The 21,664-nt window shown below is 39.6% G+C and overlaps 1 protein-coding gene across 2 annotated transcripts in view; it reads right to left on the reverse strand.

Moving 5' to 3' along the window:
- Nucleotides 1–21,664, reverse strand: part of LOC150077087 (protein Churchill-like) — an 86,806-nt gene that overhangs the window by 2,059 nt on the left and 63,083 nt on the right. For both annotated transcript variants that reach the window (XM_090386477.1, XM_090386476.1), the window contains exon 4: nucleotides 10,132–10,253. In XM_090386477.1, coding sequence (XP_090242603.1) covers nucleotides 10,161–10,253 — 93 coding nt within the window. In that variant the 3' untranslated portion in view covers nucleotides 10,132–10,160. The remainder of the gene's footprint in view (nucleotides 1–10,131; nucleotides 10,254–21,664) is intronic.

Here is a 21,664-nt window from a genome sequence, read left to right on the forward strand (position 1 = left end):
CCTCTGTGGCAGCTTAGTTGGCATGTTACATTGCTACCCATCACTCATTTGGTGAGATCTGGGTTCAAGTCCCATCAAAGGCTCTTCAACAGGAGTAGTCAACTGATCTCTGGTGGGGAGCAGGATTTTCCTTCATGAGTTGTTGTTGTTGTTGTTGTTTGGGGTTTAATGGCGCAAAAGCAACTTCGGCTATATTGCGCCTGTTCAAGTTTTGTTATTTCCTGTTATATTGTTACTGATTTAACATATTAGATATGATTAGTTAAGTTTATTAAGCTGAGGTATGATAAGAGTTCACTGATGTTTGACTTTTCTCCCATAATGAGTTCAAGGCTTAATGGCTCATTTGAATGCGATTTGAAAGCTGATTGACGGGCAATTTGGTATCGTGGACATTCTATTATGATGTGCTTCACTGTTAGTGTAGTCAGACACTGAGGGCATTGTGGAGGATCGTCTTTCATTAGGAGGTAAGAGTGTGTTAAATATGTGTGTCCGATGCGAAGCCGGGCGAGGATAACCTCTTCATGTCTGTTTGACCGAAAACTTGATTTCCAGGATTTCTGCTGTTGTTTGATTTGGTATAATTTATTGTTTGTTTGAGATTTCCAGGTCTGCGTCCATATATTTTCAGAGGCTTGTCGATTGATGTTTTTAAAGTCATTGAGCGGTATTTTATGCAAGTGAGAATTTTTGTTAGATGGATGTTTTGCTGCATCATCCGCACGTTCATTGCCGAGTATTCCAGAATGTCCAGGAATCCAAGTGAATCTGACTCTTTGTTTGTTTTCCCGAAGGTGTGATAAGGAGGAAAGAATTTTCCTTACATACGGATGAGATGGATGATCTTCTGTCTGTAAAGCATATATTGCACTTAATGAGTCTGTGAAAATAATACTTTTTACGAGGGAAATTTTGGCAATGTGATCTAGGGCGAGACTTATTGCAAACAATTCAGCACTAAAGATACTGCACTCTATTGGAAGAGACTGTGAGATTATGTTGTTTGGCAATACAACAGCAGCACCAACGTGTGTGGCCGTCTTGGATCCATCAGTATACAGATGAGAATAGTCAGAGAATTGCTTTACATAAGAGGAATGGAGCTGTTTTATATGTTGGCTTGGGATATTGCTCTGTTTCCATTTTATGAGGAACATGTCACAGTCTACTGAACTGATTTTCCATGGTGGAAGGGCTGTGGGGGTATCTTGGTAGATTTTATTCATACTTAAGTTCAATTGTGAGAGTATTTCTTTTAGTCGGATACCTGCAGGTTTGCAGATATTAGGTTTGTTCGTATATAAATTTTCCCATTTCGGTTTATACAGATATTGCCATGTTGGATGTCCAGGAAGGCTTTGAACTTTCGCAGCATAGTTCATAAGAAGAACTTGTCTACGAAGACTGAGTGGGAGTTCATGGATCTCTGTATATAGGCTATACACAGGTGAGGTACGGAAGGCTCCTGAAATAACACGTAATGCATTGTGATGAATTGGATCTAACCAGTTTAACACACTTTTCCTAGCTGAGGAGTAAATGGGAGAACCATAATCTAATTTAGATCTTATCATTGCACGATAAACATGCAAAAGTGAATATCGATCTGCTCCCCATGTCATGGCTGATACAGCTCGTAGAATGTTTAATTTCTTTAAGCACATTGTACGCAGATATTTTATGTGTTCTAGGAAATTTAATTTTTGATCCATGATTAGTCCTAGTAGCCGGATACTCTGTTTCAGTGGAATTTGTTGATTGCTTATCCTTAGTTCTGGATCAGGATGCATCTTTCGTTTTCTGCAGAAGTGTATTGCCGCTGTCTTTTGTACTGAAATTCGATATCCATTATAGATGGACCAGGATTCTATTTTGTTAATAGCACATTGGAGCTGCCTCTCGATTGTCCGCATATTCTGTGAGTGACATGATATGGTGAGGTCGTCAGCATATAGGTAGGTTTCAATTGTTGCTGGAATAACTTCTGTTACTGGGTTTATTTTGATAGCGAAAAGGGTTGCACTGAGGACTGAGCCTTGGGGGACCCCCTGTTCTTGATTGTATATTAGAGAGAGGATATGATGGTAGCGGACTTGGAAAGTTCTTTTAGTCATGAAATTCTGAAGGAACTTCGGTAGATGGCCTCGAAGACCTAATTTGTGCAATTCATGAAGGATACCATATCTCCACGTGGTATCGAACGCCTTTTCAATATCAAGGCATATCATTACAAGGTGTTCATTTCGGAGAAAGGCATTGCGAATATTTGATTCAGCTTTTGTCATTATGTCTATTGTGGATCTATTTTTCCGAAAACCATATTGACTAGGACTAAGGAGGTTATGGAAGTCAAGAAACCATGTTAACCGAGCGTTCACCATTTTTTCTAAAATTTTACCTAGACAGCTAGTGAGCGCGATGGGACGATAATTATATGGATTTGAATGGTCCTTCCCAGGTTTTGGAAAGGCCAGTACAAACGAATGTCGCCAAAAGTCTGGATATGTATCCTCAAGGTATATCCTATTATATAGCAGTAACAGCATGTATAAAGCATTTTTATGGAGGTGTTTGATCATTTGATAGTGGATTCCATCCGGACCTGCTGCACTTTCTTTAGATTTGGCTAGGGCTTTATGCAATTCATTTATAGTGAAGGATTGATTGTATGAAATCTCATGAGCTGCATGAAAATTAATTTTGTATTTTTCCATTTGAGCTTTATATGTTTGAAAGATTGGTCTGTATGACGTTGTTGCTGACAATTCCTCAAATGTTTCTCCTAGTAGATTTGCAATTTTTTCTGGATCAGTTATGTCATGACCTTTCCACCTTATGATCGGTTTAGGGACGGTTGTATATTTGCCTGAAATTTGTCGAATTTTGTTCCATATTATTCTGCTGTCCATATTTCTATTAATTTTGCTTGCAAAAGATATCCAGGATTCTTTCTGAGATTTCCGGCGTATATAGCGTGCTTTTGCTCTGGCTTTCTTATACTTTATGAGATTAGTGGTGGTGGGATACTTTCTGAATTGATTCCAAGCCTTATTTTTTTCTTTCTTTGCTTCCAAGCATTCTTCATTCCACCACTGCTTGTAATGTTTATGAGACTGGTGAGCTGTCTTTGGTATTGCAATGTTTGCTGCAGAAATTATTTGATTTGTGATATGAGTAACAGCATTATTGATATCAGTATGTCTTATGATTTTCTCATCTAAGGAAGCAGCATATTGGTATTTTTCCCAGTTTGCTTTGCAAAATTTCCATTTTATACCTCTTATAGGTTGCTGTACATCATTTGCTAGTAGGTGACAAACAACTGGGTAATGATCACTGCTATAGGGATCATCGGAAACAGACCAGTCAAGGAGAGGAAAGAGAGCTGGGGAACAGATGGTGAGATCAATTGCAGAGGTAGTCCCTGTTGGTAAGTGGACATGGGTGTGAGTACCTGTGTTTAAGAGTGTTAGGTTCCTATTATTTATAAGTTTTTCAATCATCTGTCCTCTTTTGTCTGTACGAAGTGATCCCCAGATGATATGATGCCCGTTAAGGTCCCCCATCAAACAAAAAGGAGATGGTAATTGTTCAATTAAATCCTCAAATTCTTGCAGTGTATACGCATGATTAGGTGGAAGGTAGAGAGAAATCATAGTCAAGGAAATTCCAGCCACGATGCGTACTGCGACTGCTTCAAGGGGTGTTTGTAGCTGAATATGCTTGGATGGAACATTAGAGTCAACAAGAATGGCGACTCCTCCATGACCTGTATTGGTTTTTCGGTCTTGCCTATATAGATTGTAGTTCTTGATTGAAATACTTATGTGCGGAGTTAGGTTTGTTTCTTGCAAACAGATACTTGCAGGAGCATATACGGAAATTAGATCTTTGATATCACTTAGATTACTTCGAAAGCCACGACAATTCCATTGTAGAAGTGTACGCATTATTTGGGTTTAGTACTTGATTCAGATGACTTACGATGAGCTGCTTGTTTTAATCGATCTGTTTTGATTTTTTCTTTTCTGGGGAAGGTTGGTCGGCCACAACTGTCCATGTCATCATTTGCGTAAAGTTCCAGAACTGGTTCATCTTCTTTCTCCTTTTCATCAATATCCATAGTGTCAGTATTTTTTTGTGTTTTTTCTACAGATTTGGTGGAATTTGTACTGCTTGTTGGTGTTGGATCTTCAGCATCTGGTGGGATTACAATGGGTGTATTAATTGCCTGGTCAACTTTTTGTTTTGTTTGTAGAAGAAGATTACGTGCCCAATCTGCTATTGAGATGTTAGGTGGGACTGTGATGTCAGTCTGTATTGCAATTACCTTTGTTTTCTGCACTGTAGTTGCTGGTGTTGCTGCTGCTGCTGCATATGATCTCACTGCTGGAAGTAGTGGTATCTGCTTTTTGGCTTCTTGATATGTTATCTTATGTTCAGTTTTATATTTTTGAACTTGCTTTTCTCTTTTCCATATATTACAGTCTCTGGAATAGGCAGGGTGGTCTCCTTTGCAGTTTGGGCAGCGAGGAGACTGTGTATTGCATTCTTTACTGGTATGTTCTTTTGAGCCACAAGTGGCACAAATAGCTTGTCCTCTGCATACTGTTTGGGAATGGCCATATTTTTGACATTTGAAGCATCTTAATGGATTGGGGATGTATGGTTTTACCTGGCAATTCAGGTACCCGGCTTTGACTGATGATGGTAGAGTTGGAGTACTGAAAGTAAGTATGATGGTGCGGGTTGGAATGAGGTTTCCATCCTTTTTAATAAGGATTCTTTTGGCATGTGTGACATTCTGGTTTTGTAGCTCTTGTACGATTTCTTCTTCAGAGCTATTTAGGAGGTCCCATTCCACGATAACCCCTTTAGATGAATTTAAAGTGGCATGTGGAGTGACTTTGATGGGAAACCCTCCAAAAGTTTTGGTTTCAAGAAGAAGCTCAGAATGTCGATGATTTGTCGTTTCTATCAGAAGGTCGCCTGATTTCAAGCGGCGAACCATTTTCGGTGGACCAGCTATATGTTCTAGACACCTCTGTATAACAAAGGGAGAAAGTTTACTAACTGGTTGGTCTGATAGGGAATGAACAATTAGAAAGAGTGGCGAGATGGTTTTGGTCACATCTTTCTTTTGTCTTTTGGCAGTAGATGGATTAAGATCATCTTGCTGCCGATTGTGATCAGTTTGATCCATAATTCCAGGAGAAGCCTGGTTTGTCAAGTCCATTGTTGCTCCTTTTAGCCCTGAAAGGATTATTTTTCCTTTCAGGTTTCCGGCCCCACCACGGGGAGGCAGGAGCAGTGCCACCTAGTGACCAAGCGGCTGGCGGATTAGTTTGTTAGTGAGAAAATGGATAATTATCCTAAAAAAGAAAGGTGATTTTCCTTCCTGGGTTCTACTTAAAATCTGCTAAGTGAAGAACCACTTACAATGAACTGAGAATAAGAGCGGCTAGAAATGAAAGAGAACAAAATCACTTGGAAGGATCACTTTATAATTCGCTTAAGAAAATCGCTTGGTCCCTATCGCTTGGCACTTGGGGCCCCTTCATGAGTTATTCTGAGGTTTATCGGCCCACACAACATATGAAACAGCCTGTGAACACACACACACTGGGGCAGAAATATTAAGACTCAAGCATGGAGTGGAATACAACAGAGAATCACCACATCAAGCCTACATAACTCCCCTATTTCCACGACAGTCCCCATTCACCAGAAGTGGAACCTGTGGCAAACCAGCACTTTAGTTCTACTACCTATGTTTATTATTATTTTTTTCAAATAAACTTTTTAACCAGTTCAAAAAAGTGTCCATTGTTTTTGTGCTTGCAGCGTATTTGTATGTCTGCATGATACAAAATAATGACACCATCTTAATAATCGTAGATTCATCCTTAGTTCCATGTTGTGGGTGAAATCCAAACATAGTTATTGTTTTTGAATGCTGCAAGTCAGAACAATCTTACTCATTGTGTCAAACTAATGTAGGTTTCATGACAGTTTCTGAGAAGCTAACAGTAAATTTTGTATATGCTCACAAGCATAAATTTGTAGCAGTAAGCTTTTTATCTTTATCTTGTGTGTACACTGTGCTTAATGAAAACAAAGTAGACATTTAAGAAAGCATTTTATAAGTGCACGTAATAAGTTTAATAATAAGTTTCTTAGCCACCAAAATAAAGTTCCTGAAATCATTCGTCTGAAATTGAAATTAAATGAGCTGCAGCAAAATTTAAAACAATTTCGTTGTCTGAATCAATAACTTTGGCTAGCTACAAAGTAGTGCAGATTCTAGCTTGAAAAAAAGAAAGCATTTTTAGATGTAGAATTAGTTAAAGAAATTATTTGTACTGGTATGGAAACTTTGCTAGAAAATTAATGAATTGAAGATAAAAAGCAACAGAATGCAGAAAGTCTGAAATCTACAACTGAGTAATCAAAATGATTGTCTATCAATTGCAACATATGGCACAAAACGAAAACAATGTGTCTAGTTAAAAAACTGTATATTTTTTGGTGGCTTTGGATAAGTTAACTGACATTAAGGTCACAGTTGATATTTTTGAATCCTTTTTGTGTCAAAATAGTTGGAAGTTCGCTGCTAAAAATTAGTGGGATGAAACTCTGCACAAGTGCAGAGTTTCAACCCAAGAAGGCATATGGGGAGTTGCTTCAGTCACTGATGGAGTCGAACTCAGCAGCCAGACTTACTCATCCTTCTTCTGTTCCTGAAACCCTGATGAAACTCTGCACAAGTGCAGAGTTTCATCAGTCTGTATGGATTTTATAATGTTGTGAAGATATCTGAATTAGACCTGAAGAAAGCAATTTCAATAATGACAGATAATGCACTTTTTTTTGATTTTGATTTGGTAGTTGTTGGCGCATCGGCTTCTGTGGCCACATTGCACCTCCCAAGGTTTTTGCAGTACTTTGATCCAAGCCCAAGGCGGGAATCAAACCCGCGACCTTTGGGTTGCCGGGTAGGTACTTTACCCACTCGGCAGATAATGCACCTCCAGTGATATGGCATAAATCTGGATTTAACAGTTTCTTAAAGCAGCATCTACTAAAGAATAGCCTTGATAGAGATTTTCTGGTATTCCATTGCATTTTGCATCACAAGTGTTTCTTTCCATCACTGGTGCACAGAGAACTTCTCTGTACTACAATGATGAAAGGAAACACTTTTAATAATTTAATCGATACAGTTATCAAAATTATCAATTATATTCATGCTAGTGCTCTGAATGATCAACTGATAATTTGTAGAGTTGTTGAATGAAATGGAAGATGCTTGATTTAACAACAAGGTGTGTACTGAGTGGCTGCTGTATTAGGTACACCTACCATTTTCACGAAATGTAGTTACTTCTTCAGTAACAGCATCACATTTGTACCATTAGATGTAGAGCAAGTGAGAAGATATGTACAGATGCTGTATATGCATAACTCAGTGTGAGGATTTTTATGATGGTAATTTTTACTCACCCCAAAATTACCTTTTCCTACTTTTTCTAGAATTGAATTCAATGCAGATTATTTGGTATTTTGAGCTTACTGTTGCAATGAACATGTGCTGACGTGGAGTTGTGATATTTATAAATCACTTTTACTAAATATATAAAATTTTTTTAATTTAAAGCTGCATCCAAGGATAACGTTTGTTGTCTAAAAGTTATATGCCAAAATTGAATATAACACTTATCAATCTTTCCAGTAAACCTTGCTAGTGTTTTATTTTTCTTTCTCTCTAATGTGTAACTGGTTCTCATGAGAGATTGTTCTTTCCAATAGTCAATGTTCAAAATCAAACTGTTCTAACATTGATTCTCCACTTTATTAGGCACAACTACCATTTTCATGAAATGGAGTACTCCTTTAATAACAGCACCCATCAGATCATTTATATCGAAATATAAAGTAGGTGGGCAGATATGTAGGGATGTGTGGAATTCAGAGTGAGAACAGACCAGGCAAAAGATTTTTAAGTGACTTTGAACATGGCATGGTAGTCAGCACAAGACATGACTGTATGAGTACCTCAAAACCTGAAACCCAGATGGTGTTTTCACATGTCTCAGGTATATTGGACCAAATCAATTTCATATCAGTGACTCACTGATGTGAAAAGCTACAGAGAATCAAATAACACAATACAACAGCAGTAACTAAAGAGGCATTTCAGAATGCACAACTCATCACATCTTGTCACGAATGGGATATCACAATCGACAACTGAACCAGGTCAGCAAAAATCAAGGAGGTATGATTATTGTGGGCTCAGGAACACCAATGGAAGATTGAAAAAAGCCTGCCTAGTCAAGCAATTTCTGGTTCTTGCTGTTTTGTGCTGATGAGAGGACTACGAGTCCACAGATCCATCCTACCAGGCGTCAACAATGCAGGCTAGTAGTGGTGGTGGAGAGTATTTTCATGATGCACATTGGCCTCTTGATACCAGTGGAGCAACATTTGGAAACCACAGGTTATCTGGAAAACTGTTTCTGAGGCGTTTCCTACATTACTTCATTTTTTAATTTAATTATCTTATTATTTTCATTTTCCAATGACAGATACTACATAAGCTTTGTTTATCTGCATTGTTTTACTATTTTAATACTAACACATCCCATAAAACTACCTGTTATGATGAGAAAAGTTACGTTACAGACATTCAAAGAGAAATTTTTTTGTTTGAATTTCAGTTTATGAGCAAAAATTGCAATAAAATCTATTCACTTAGTTCATAATTATTATATGTAGCATACACCGATGAGCCAAAACATTATGACCACCTATACCTAATATGATGTTGGTCCTCCACGTGCAGCCAAAACAGCTCGTACCCGGTGAGGCATGGACACTACAAGATTTCTAAATGTGTCTTGTGGTATTTGGTACCAACACGTAACCAGCAGATCCTTTAACTCCTGTAAGGTTGAGATGCCGCAGATCGGAGTTGCTGTTCTAACACAAACCACAGATGCTCGATGGGATTGATGTCTGAGGAATTTGGAGGCCAGGCCAATACCTGGAAGTCTTCCTCATGTTCTGCGAACCAGTCTCGAACAATCCAGGCAGTGTGGCATGGTGCATTATTCTACTGAAAGACGACACCGAAAGAGTCTTTCCATTATCTTTCAGCAGGATAATGGAAAGACTGTTGCCATGAAAGGGTGTACCTGGTCAGCAATGATGTTTAGGTAGGTGGTAGATGTCAGAGTGCCCGGCACATGGATGACTTGACCCAGAGCATCCCAACAGAACATCACCCAAAGCATGACACCACCACTTCCCCAGGTAAACAATGCACATGTACCCGGCCGTCCACATGGTGCAACAGGAAACATGATTCATTGGACTAGATGACCTTCTTCCAGTCACTCAAGGTACAAGTTTCGATGCTCACTTGCCCGTTGTAGGCACTGTCGCCGGTGGACCATGGTTAGCGTGGGCACCCAGAGCAGCCTGCAGCTACGCAGCCCCATTTTCAGTGGGGTTCAATGTACTCTGTGTTCACACACACATTACTCCCATCACCGGCATTCCAATTACCGGCGACTTGTGCCACAGTCGCCCTTCTGTTGCCACATACAATCCGGGAGAGCCTTCACTCACCTCGAGCATCGATGAGCCGTGGCTGTCCAACACCTCACTGGCGGTTCATGGGTTTCCCCTCCTCGGACCACATTTGGTAGGTACTAACCACAGCTGACCATGAGCACCCCACCAGCTGTGCCGTTTCGGATATGCTCTGACCTAGTCGTTTTGCCCTTGTTAAACTCACTTAAGTCTGTTGCCTTTCCCATCTGATGAACAAGAGTAACACTGATTAATGGAGCTCAGTATCAGGTGTTTTTTATACCATGTCCCGATCCGTGCCGTAGTTCAACTGCAGTTGTTTCGATTTGCATAACGACTCACTGGTCATAATGTTTTGGCTCATCGGTGTATATGTTTTTATATAGTAAATATAATTGGTACAGCTAGTAACACAACTTGCAATATAAATGTAAGAAAAAAAGGTGTTTCTATCCTATTACCTCTCTAGAAAAGGAATAAAAATGTTATGTATTACACTTAAAAATGACAGAGAGAACACTTATCTCTTACTTGCAATGATCTGTTCAGTAAGAATATTACTAAAAGAATGCTCTTTCATATCTTGGATCTTCTGGAAGAATGCTAATAATATCTTCTGCCCTTCCACAAAGTAAACATTCCATCTCATATTCCTGTAATACATTTATTGGACAGTCATAAAAAAGAATAAGCATCACAAAATTATACTGCAAGATTAATGAAAAATAATATGAAGTGTAACAGTTAAGTCCGCAAATGATAATCAACTTTTACAATAAACAAGTCTAAATAATTACCTTTTAATAGGAAGAATAAATGGGTATAGAATTATTGCTAGCAAAAATAAATTCTAATAGAATACTCTGCAAGATGACTGGGATTCTGAAATAACTTGTGCAGTATCAAATGAAAATACCATACGAATGTGATATAACTGACATCTTTTGCATTATGATGTTGCAGTAGGCATCATCCCTATTTCTTCTTGTGCATCTTTAGCAAACAAAACAAATGATTACCTGTGTTTATCACTCTATAAGTTTTTTTTTAATATTCCTCCCTTTTAAAGATGATTATTTCAAACAAACAAAATAAGTGAGAATTAAGTTATTATTATTATTATTATTAGTAGTAGTAGTACAGTCAAAGTTCTATATAATGATCCTCCAGGGGAATGAGAAAAACAGTCTTTATATCGGAAGGACATTATATCGATCGCCCACAAAACCAGAACCAAATCAAGTAAAAGCTTGAATATTTAATTTAATTCTACTAATACAATATAGTATAATCTTATTTATATGTACTGCAGTATTAAACGACCTCCATAGTCGAGTGGTCAGGAGCGGGAGTGCAGTAGCACATGCGCTTTGAATAGACCGGAGTTCGAGCCATTGACTGCTGAATACTGTCGATCTGCCAACCCCACTGCACCAGCGTGGCAGATTATGGTCCATTTCCCTCAGCATGAATTGTTGAGGAGGCTTCCATTCTGCAGTGGGCTGATAATGGCTGTAGTATACCTTTTTTTTTTTTTTTACAGTATTAAATAAGAAAATTATGATTGTAAATTTTGCATTGATTGTAGAGTGCAGTAAGGTTAGTAAATTTCACTACATAGACTACATACCTATCAAGACCTAACAAAAGAATTGTTTCATACTTTAAAATAATCTGTTAAAACATGCTATTTCAATGGTAGAGCATGTTTTAAAAGAGAATTACGAAGGTGCGTGGTAGCAGTTAGGCTGCGCTTGAAATAAATTGACGTACAAGTTCTAATCTTTGATAAGCATCTTTCAGTGAAACTTCTTGTTTAACCACAGTAGGTTCCTCATCTTCATCACTACAAATTTCAGAAGATTCCATTACATCTGCAATGAGTTCCTCTTCATTTGTACATATCCTGAAACACTCAATGTCCGGCATACACTTCTGCATAATCTTTGAAGCTTAAGTTTTCCTGTAATTTTAAGTGATGATGCACAAGCTCAAATATTTCTTCTCTATTATCGGACTGTTCTTTGCAATTTATAGATGAAGAAGGACGTAAAACTTCACACATCGCATCATTCAAGGCGGTAAATCCGGCATGTTTGAAGCAGTTGGCAATCACTTTTTCATCAACTTCCTCCCATACTGAAACACATAAATACATTGCCTGCAGGATGTCAATTTCACATTGAATTTTGATTTCAAGACAGCACAATTTTGTTTAATAGCATTCTTTGGTACCGTTTCTTAAAACACCGGAGTACATCTTGATCAAATGGCCGAGGAATTGATATCATATTTTTTGGTGGTAGGCACTCGACAGTAATTGCACATAGGTTGTTTACTTGACAATGAGGGGTGCAGTTATCCACAAACAGCAAAATTCTTCTCACTTATCCTGCAATCTAAGCAACCGATCCATTCTTTATAGATTTGGGATGTTATCCATGCCTTTTGGTTTGCTCGATACATAGTCGGTAATGTCTTCAAACCTTGAAAGCATCTGTTATACTGGGTGTTTGTTTTATTATACTTCTTGCTTACTTATTAATTACTTACTTTCGTTCGTTCGGACTTCTCTGGGCAACACATCTATGCGGCGGGACGTTTTCCTTCCTTAATCATTTGTTCAATCATAACCCCAGTATACTCATGTGATTGTCTAGTGGTTTTTCATATTAGGACAATGATCTCGGCCCTCGGTAAACTATTCAAGGGAATAGGAACTGCAGCTTCGATCAGGCGTTGTGAAAATACTCAAACTCTTTCCAATTATAGGTAGAAATTCGAGTACCCGCGGTATCAGTTCTATTATATAATTCTTTGCTTACTCATTCGTGTGAATAGAGGATAGGCCTGAGGCATATGTTTAAAACAAAATATAGTTTAATATACTCCACTATAGAATTGATACATGTATGAAAACTACTGCCCTAGCGGCAGTGACAAGCAAATCCTAAATCATTTGGTTACAATAATATAAACTGACTTTATGGAAGTATTTAAGAGTTCTTAGCATTTATTGATGTTTTGGAAATTAATGGGTTCTTCACATAGGTGTTCTTCGTGTGGATACTTCATCTCAGGCAAGGACTAGCATATGACATAATGGTTGTACAAACATGATGGGGGTCAATACTAAAAATACTGCACTATTTAGGATAGCATGCTTAAGATACATCATTTACCTATTGTTAATTTGTGAAACTGACAATCTAAGTGATGCGCTATTTAAGATAGCGGTATTAGGACATTTTACAATTTATCAATGCTAACATAATTAATTATATTATTGAGGAGTAAGGTTTATGTATAGCTGTGGGATGACTTACCTAAATACGGATGACTCATTCTATGGGGGCGGAACTCGGCGAGGGGATTCCGTGCTTTCGCAGCCTTCCTTCGGGTTCTGCTATCTTCGCTCGCTCATTCTGTATCTTCTTGCGCTGTTCTTCAAGCTTCTCTCTGTACAGTCATTCTGTAACGTAATTCCCGTTTCCAAAAACTTACTGTATTTTTTCACTCTCTCTCATACAGACTAACTAACCGACTGCTTCTACCAAAACCACCACAAAACAACTCTCGTCTCTCCTTTCCGCTCTGTTGTCCACCGGGTATATCCACCTTATCGCGTGAACTTTCACCTCCTCCTCCTCCTAGCTTGGTCAAGGGTGGGACACTTTACTCACGCGGTTGACATCGGACAGCTGAACAGTGTTTGTCAGAGAGCGAAAGTTCGTATTTTCCTGGACTTGTGAACTTACTTCTGCGTGTAGCGACCGTTATCTTGAGTTAAGCAAAATAATGGCAAAGGGAATTTATAACTGAGAAAGCAACCAAGTCGAATTTAACCATTCTATATTTGACAAGAAACTGATAGTGGTTAGTCATGCTAGACTAGTATTTATATTTTCTGCTGAAACAGCCAAAATAACTCTTTAGCAAGAAGGGGCACAGCAAAGGGGGGAGGGAAATGCATGGGAAATATCTGTAAATTAATATGAAAAATGTGGGCATTTTACACTCCTCGCCACTACCGCTGAGGATTTCAGTCGGGGTACACAACTAAGACTGAAATTCTCGACGTCCCTACTGGGGCTTTGACTTTTTGACAAGGGGGGGGGCAACATAAACATTCCTCCTCTTACAGTATGTAAAAGAAACTTAACTACTAACATATTACTAGATATAATAAACTAAAATACAAGACAAACAAAACAAAGCGTATAGCACTTAGTTCACTGTGTGAACTTAATGTATTCACGCTTCTCAATGCTGTTCCCTCTCCACATGGAGGCCATTTGTCTGCACTTGTCTATTGAGAAATTGTGTTTTTTTTTTTTTTTTTTTTTTTTTTTTTTCACCACTAAAGTCCGTGGTTCAGTTAACAGTTTCCCTGGTTTAAATAAGTGAGCATTTTGAAGCACAACAGAAAACAGATCTGGACTTCCAGGCTGAGGTTGTCAGGCAGTAAAAGAAAAGTTCTTCTGTAGTCCATGATTCGGTGAGGTTATTCTTCAGCAGGCTGGAGACACACAAAAGGAGCTTATCCCTCCAAGGAATGTTCTGGGCACTGCTTTTGTTCATAGTCCTTACTTGGCTCACAGGCACGACATAAAACATAAACAATCACACAATTAGTAACTGTCCTCAGGTCATGGACACAAAGCATCTGAAGTTAATTAACAAGTACATTGTAATTGTATACATGTAACTAAACATCACAATAATATAAACATGAACTAATAACTAAAATGGATCATTGCAACATACATAAAAGAAATATCATATATGTAAGGTTGTGCAAGAATACTAAAGTTAGGTCTATTTTTGACTATTGTAGACATTAGCAGTATCCTTACACAGAAATGAATGGAATTGCAATCTCTTCTGTCTCCACGCTTCATGTTTTTTTTTTTTTTCTTATGTTTGGTCTAGTCTTCCTTGGCTGTTACCACACGGCCTGGTGGTAAACCACTTTCACTATTCAGTTCTGAGGAAGAGCTTTTCTTTCCTTTACTAGGCCGATGAATTCCAGCCACTGGGTGCAAAGGTTCACTGTGCGGACTGCACAGTGGTCCGCCAGGTGGTTCCAGGGATAATGAAAGGGATTGTTTCTTGCATCAGGCAAGAATTCTGGATTGGGACAGGAGAAGACTTTAACATCCACCACAGTCCGGAAGGGAAGGGTCTTTTCCAGGCTTCGTGCCTTTCTTTCTCCTATAGCTATCACTGTTTGGTATGGCTTTGTAAGGATGCTTAACCATGATCCGAAATGCCGAGATGCAAACGCTCCTGCCTTTGGGGTTGATGCAATATACTGATGGTCCCAACTTACTAGGGCAATCTCCTCTACTTTGAGTGCACTTTCTTGGTTACTGGCAAATAGAAAATCAATAACGATCCACCTCGAGAAAGGAGGAGGTGATCCAAGGGGGCGTGTCGTTGGTGACCGGGGAAGGGCAGGTGTGCTCCAGGTTGGGTGGAAAAAGCGATCCACCATCCCAAGTCCACGTTTAGAAACCTGCACCTCACCTTTCCAATTTAGGAAACTTTCCATGCCATGGTTCTCATAGTGACAGGGAAAACGCATTTCTAGAGCTGCCTTGTGTTTCCTCCTCATGGGTTGAGTCCGCCTTACTTCCTTTTGTTTCCGCTCTCGCTGGGCAAGCTGCTGTGGGGTTAGAATCAGCACAGCTCTGGAGGACTCCTGACAAGGACTTATGGGTTGATTAGGCGCTGGAATCTCCATTTTTGTGGGGGTCGCCCTCTGTATCCAACATAAAGGTGCTAGGAGGAAGGTCAGCATTCTAGCGATGAGGCATCGTATAGACTTGTGAAACACCACCATCGTGACTATGAGCAAGGGGGTGATTAAATAAAACTAGTTAGTGAAGAAATACTTTTATTCCTGCTTTCCTCTCTTCTATACTAAAGATTCGCTCCACTTACACATCTTTTCCTCCTTATACTTTCGAATCCGGGTGAGGGAGTACCACATTTACACCTTTCATTCATCCTTCCTGTTCTCACTCACAACCTCAAATGTCACTTTCTTGATTTCCTTGCATACCTTTTCGAAGACGAATCACTCAATTCATTTGCAAAATCAAACATGCCATGCATGGAAAAATAATAAGATCCTCATCGGAAAAAAAAACTTTAGAAATCATTCTCTTATTTTGAAAATAGCCCTTGATTCTCCTGATTAGCACAATGTTTCATTTATCAGCAGTCTGGATTTTTGAAGGCACGAACATGAGTACACTACTTCAGCAATCTTGTTTCTGTTTTTTTTTCTTAAAATAGTCAATATTACCTATGTGTTTGTTCTATATTGACCTTCTTACATTAATGTAATATCACTCACTACCTACTTTCATACATGATGCAGTTCTGATTAGTAGGCAAACTTCATTCAAAAGAAATTATTGATGGAATTAGAATTCTGATTAATATTGTTTTGAGGATTTCTTTCCACAGTGAAGTTTTTCTTTTCTCTTGTTTTTTTTAAATATTATTTATATAGATATGTAGTACAAGAAGATGGATCCCAAGTCTAGATCTTGAAATTCAGAGGTTATCTCCTATTCACTTAATTTTCCTTTTCTTCAGGAAAACGATAAAAACAACTAGTAACTGGGTGGAACCAGCCGTTCCCAGGACAATTGCCTCACCTTGTTCCCAAAATAAAAAGACCAAATATGATTTTTTTTTTTTGAATCCATTTGCTTGAACTTAAATTTATGCAGTCAGAGAGAGAAAACACAAAGGGACTAGGGGGTTACCGGTCATGCCCCAGACCAAATGCATCCTTCCTCTCTGCATTTTCTTTTTTTTTTTGCATAATTTTATATACTTAAGATATATTTGTGTGAGGAAAGTATTTGCTTTAATAATATTAGTTCAATGGTTATATTTGAATAGAATTCTGATATTAAATCACTGAGGTTTCTTTTCAGATTCATTAAAGTGATTCGTGCTCCTGTGTGAGATTTATAATGATAAGGTGAATTAATTTCTATTTTCCTACCTGTGCCATTTCATAATCTGCACTCATTTAGCCAACCATTTATCCAGCTGTTGATAAAACATACTGCCAGAATCCGACAAAACTGATCAATCTCTTCACCTCTGTGGTCATGTTCTTTGATCCTATGGTAAGCAAAACTTCGCTTATCCCCTCTCTCTCTCTCTTTTTTTTTTTCCGAAATAACACAAAAGTTTTATTTTTTTTTTCTTTCACATTAGTACAGGAAGATGATCTTCTTATGTAAAAATCTTGATCTCCTGATGTCCTCACTTTTCTTTGTACTAGGAAAGTAATATGTGAATTAAAGGGAAACCTTTTCTCAATTGGTCCTACCACAGTTTAAGCAGAAATGCAAATTAACTTCCCAATCATTCCTCATTCTCTCCTCAAAAGGACTCATCCTTGCTCTTCAGATCTGCTCCTCTAGTTCTCAGTATTCTTTGCCCCTTTCATCTCATGCGTTTTTATGCAGGGGATGTGTATACATGTGTATATCCTTCCTCCTTCCCCGATTTAGCTATTAGATACAGATTCGGAATCGAACCTTTTGTACATTGAATGCCTTACAAGAATGCTAAAAAGATTTTTTTTTCATATCTTCTCTCTTCTGTGTTTCCACCTGTGCCATTTATACTTCTCAATCCTTTTTCCCGCTTCCACTTTCTGTCACCAATCTTATTATTATTATTATTTTTTAAATTTACTGGTGCTGGTTCTGAAACTGGTCGTTCGGTGTACACAACTGTCTTGCCAAAGCATTCACTTTGCTAGTAACTGTAATTATGGCTTGTTTCTCCTTGAAATCGATACACATCACTATCCTCACTTTAGTCTCTCCAGGCATCTCTCAGAATACCTGCCAGATCAGAACTACTGCCATCGCTTGGTCGAAGGTATCTCTCAGCAAGATGTGGACCCAATATCCACTGAACTGCTCTTTCTATCCTATCTGGTGGCTCGCTTTGGCTTGTGTTTGCTTGAGTGTTGTTACTCTGATCTGGGGTGACACCTCTTTCTGCTTCAGCTACATTGCTGGAAGTATCAACCACTGTATCTGCTCTTTCCACTGAAGCTGTCTCTGGCACTAGTTCCTCTACTTGCGACTGGGACACCACAATTTCCTCTGGTGGGGCATGAGTTACTCGGTCGCGACTACGTAAATTATATCCGTGGGTCTGAGTAGGTGCTTGCACAGCTCCTTCTGGTCTTACTAACTGATCTGTCCTTGGTTGGCTCTCCTGATTTCTTTGTGGGAGGGATGACAACGGGATTGATACGGGTAAGCTGGTCGGCCTGGACATAGTTGGACGGGGAATTATAGGTGGGATAAGATCACAATCCTCCACTAAAGGTTCATCAAAGATCCATGTCTCTTTGGGCGCTAATGTAGTGCTTGTTTGGTCTGGTGAATTGCTATCTTCTGATTCCTCTGACTCCTCTACTCTCAGTTCGGGAAACACTTTCCTGTCAATAACCTTTGTCAGTCTGTCCACGTGCACAATTTGTTTATCTTTAGGGTTATACAGGTGCTGTATTTCATAATTCACTAATGATGGCTGACTGATCACACGGTAGGGACCTGTGCTCAAACGAGCCAATTTCTTTGTAATGCCCACTTTTATCTTAGGGGTAAAAAGATAAACAAGGCTTCCTACACGGATGTTTTTGTCTACTGCAACGGATGCTCTACGATCCTCTTGCCTCTGCACCGCCTCTTCCAAGTGTTGGGAGACGATTTCATAGGATCTGCGAAGGCGTGCACACAATAGTTCTGCATAGTTTTCCAAAGACGCATATGAATGTCTCTCTTTGGAATGCCATAAGTCAGATGGCAACAGCAAATCTCTGCCATACATTAAAAAGTTTGGCGATTCCTGTGTGGAACTATGAGTTGCCGCATGGTATGCAGCGATTGCTAGTGGGGCCATGACATCCCAGTCCATTTGAGACTCATTCACCACATGAGACAGGATGTTTGCCAAGGTGCGGTTTAGACGTTCGACTTTGCATTGGCTTGGGGGTGGAAGGGGGTCGTATGAAGCTGATGAATATCTAACTTTTTACACACCTGTCGTAACAGTGATGACATGAAGTTAGTGCCCTGATCGGTTAGGATGTATTTAGGAATCCCATGTCTCGAGATCACATTGTTTATGAAAGCTGTGGCCATTTCCTCAGCCTTCTGGGTATGCAGTGGGATCACTTCTGCGTAACGGGTAAAGTTGTCTATTGCCATCAGTAGATACTTGTGTCCTTTCAAAGTCATTGGAAGGGGTCCCAAAATGTCCAAGGACACCCGGACCCAAGGTGAGTTCTCATTAGGAACTCTCATCAGGGCTGCTTTTGCCTTAGGGTTATACCCTCTACGCTCTAAACACGAGGGACAAGACTCCACATAATTCTTGACGTCGCCAAAAAGGCCTAGCCAGAAAAAGTGTTTTCTAACCTTCTCTAACGTCTTGTGTAGGGCCAGGTGGCCTCCGCTGAGAAAACCGTCGTGACAGGACTTCAACACTTCTGCTTTCAAGCTGGTTGGAACTACTAACTGTTCACAGGGCTCTGAGCGAGTAGCTCCATGGTCAGGTAAAGTGTAGTGATACAGTATCCTGTCCTCACTCAGATAGAAGGAGTCTGGGATTTTACTTGTTGCCTGGAGTGCTCCTTCTAATTGCTCAATTAACTCCTGCAAATTAGGGTCCTCTCTTTGGAGATTCCTAATCAAAGTTCTGGTTTGTTGTTGCGGCATGATCAGTGACTCTATGGTGGGATTTGCTGCTATAGGAGCAACTAATTCAGCAGTTTTGGATTTCTTAAGCCCCTTTTCTCTTTCCTCTTCCTCTAACACTGGCCTTGAAAGGAAATCGGCATTTGAGTGAAGTCGACCCGGCCTGTATATGATTTTGAAATTGTATTCTTGTAGAAGCATACTCCAGCGAGCTAATCTGGGGGATGGATTCTTTAAGTGAAGAAGATAGCTTAATGGTTGGTGGTCTGTTATTAGTGTGAAACTGGAGGCTATTAAGAATGGTCTGAACTGTGATACCACAAAGACTATTGCCAAAGCTTCCTTTTCTGTGGTACTATACATAGTCTCTGCTTTCTTTAGTAGTCTGGAGGCGTAAGCGATTGGCTGTCTTTGATTTTCGTCAACTTGTTGCTCTAGCACAGCTGAGATTGCATAATTAGATGCGTCAGAGGACACAAAAAATGGTTTAGAAAAGTCAGGGTAAATTAATAGGGGTGGTGTGGTCAAAGCGACCTTCAGCTTGTCGAATGCCTCTTGGGCGGCACTGTTCCATAAAAAGGGGGTGTTCTTTTTTGTAAGTTGGGTTAGCGGCCTGACTATCTCTGCGTACTCTGGGACAAACTTTCTGTAAAATCCTGTCATCCCAAGAAACGATCGCACTTGCTTCATTGTTCTTGGCTCTCGACACTCTCGAACGGCCTTCACGTTCGCTGGATCGGGACGGACACCGTCCTTATCAATGAGATGACCTAAGTATTTTATTTGCTCTTTTAGGAACTCACACTTCTTTGGTTTCAGCTTCAGATCGTACTTTCTCAGGCGCTGGAAAACTTTCTCAAGCTTCGAAAGGTGTGAGGACCAAGATTTCGACACTATGATTATGTCGTCTAAGTAAGCGAAAATGGAATCTCGTTGTAAATTTTCCAAGACAAGCCCCATTGCTCTCACGAAACTACATGGCGCATTTTTTAATCCAAAAGGCATGCGCCGGTATTGTAGCAGCGATTCCCCTGTAGTAAAAGCTGTCTTGTGGCGGTCCGCAGGGTGCACTTCAATCTGGTGGAATCCGGCTTCGAGGTCCAAAGAGCTGAAGTAGCGCGCGCCTCCCAGAAGTTCAAGTATCTCACTCATGGAAGGGATCGGGTATGCGTCAGAGATCGTCTTGGCGTTAAGTTTCCTGAAGTCAATACATAACCTGTATCCCCCACCTCGCTTCTTCACCAGAACAATGGGCGCAGCATACGGAGAACAGCTGGATTCAATGATGTTTGAATCTAGGAGTTCTTGGACCTGGTTGCGAATCTCATCCTTTAGTAAAAAGGGGGTTCTGTAAGCATTCTGTCTAACAGGAATGTTGTCTGTCAATTTAATTCTGTGTTGGATAACTTTTGAGTTGCCTAGTTGGGCTGGTGATTTGGCAAACACATCCCAGTATTTGCGTAACAGGTCTGATAATTGGTGTCTTTGATCGGCAGTCAGGTGATCAAGCTTAAAGTCCTCTATGGTCACTGGAGAAACTTCCCTTTTGCTTCTTTCCTGGCTCTTAGGGTTAATTGATTGAGGATTCAGGTTCTCCAGACACGCAATACCCATGCCTTTTGGAAGATGCAGCGGTTCTGCTGTTAAATTGGCGACGAGCACAGATATTTTCCCACTTTCGTCTACCTGGTCTATCGAATATTTCACTGCTAAATCATCCCGGTTTAAGTTTGAATTTGGCCCTGCTAATACTAGTTGTTTGGGAGGAGCAGCAAGCTGGTCACAAGATACTGTTACCACCTGTTCTGTGCTTGCCGGGAGCACATGTTTACATGTAAGATTAGCAACTGTGGGTGTGGAATTCACCAATTGTTGCCGAATATCCTCTTCCCTCAGGCAAATCCCTAATGGAACAGATCGTATGATCCCTTTACCTAAGTCTAGGCTGAATGAAAACTTCCTTAATATGTTCAAGCCGAGGATGATATCATATTTGCCACTAAAATTTTTTGAAGTAAACAGAATTTTCTCCCTAAAAGTTGCATTATCTAGTTTAATATTAGCAGTTACTGTAGTGTGTATAGGCACAATATTTCCCGAAACTCCGGTTACAGTTAATTCTGGAGGTCTGAAATCTAACGATTTATCATTTTTAATTTTATTAAATAAATCTGCACTCATTAAAGTAACGCCAGCACCTGTGTCCAAAAGAAATCTAGTTTTAATGTTTTGTACAGATCCTAATACCACAGGTAATTTAGTATTATCCTCCAGAATGTAAATGCCATGTTGTGTTCTGATGTCCCTGACCT

Source organism: Mastigoproctus giganteus, chromosome 12, assembly GCF_048544385.1.
Source record: "Mastigoproctus giganteus isolate SK-2022 chromosome 12, ASM4854438v1, whole genome shotgun sequence".
Lineage (NCBI taxonomy): Eukaryota > Metazoa > Arthropoda > Arachnida > Uropygi > Thelyphonidae > Mastigoproctus > Mastigoproctus giganteus.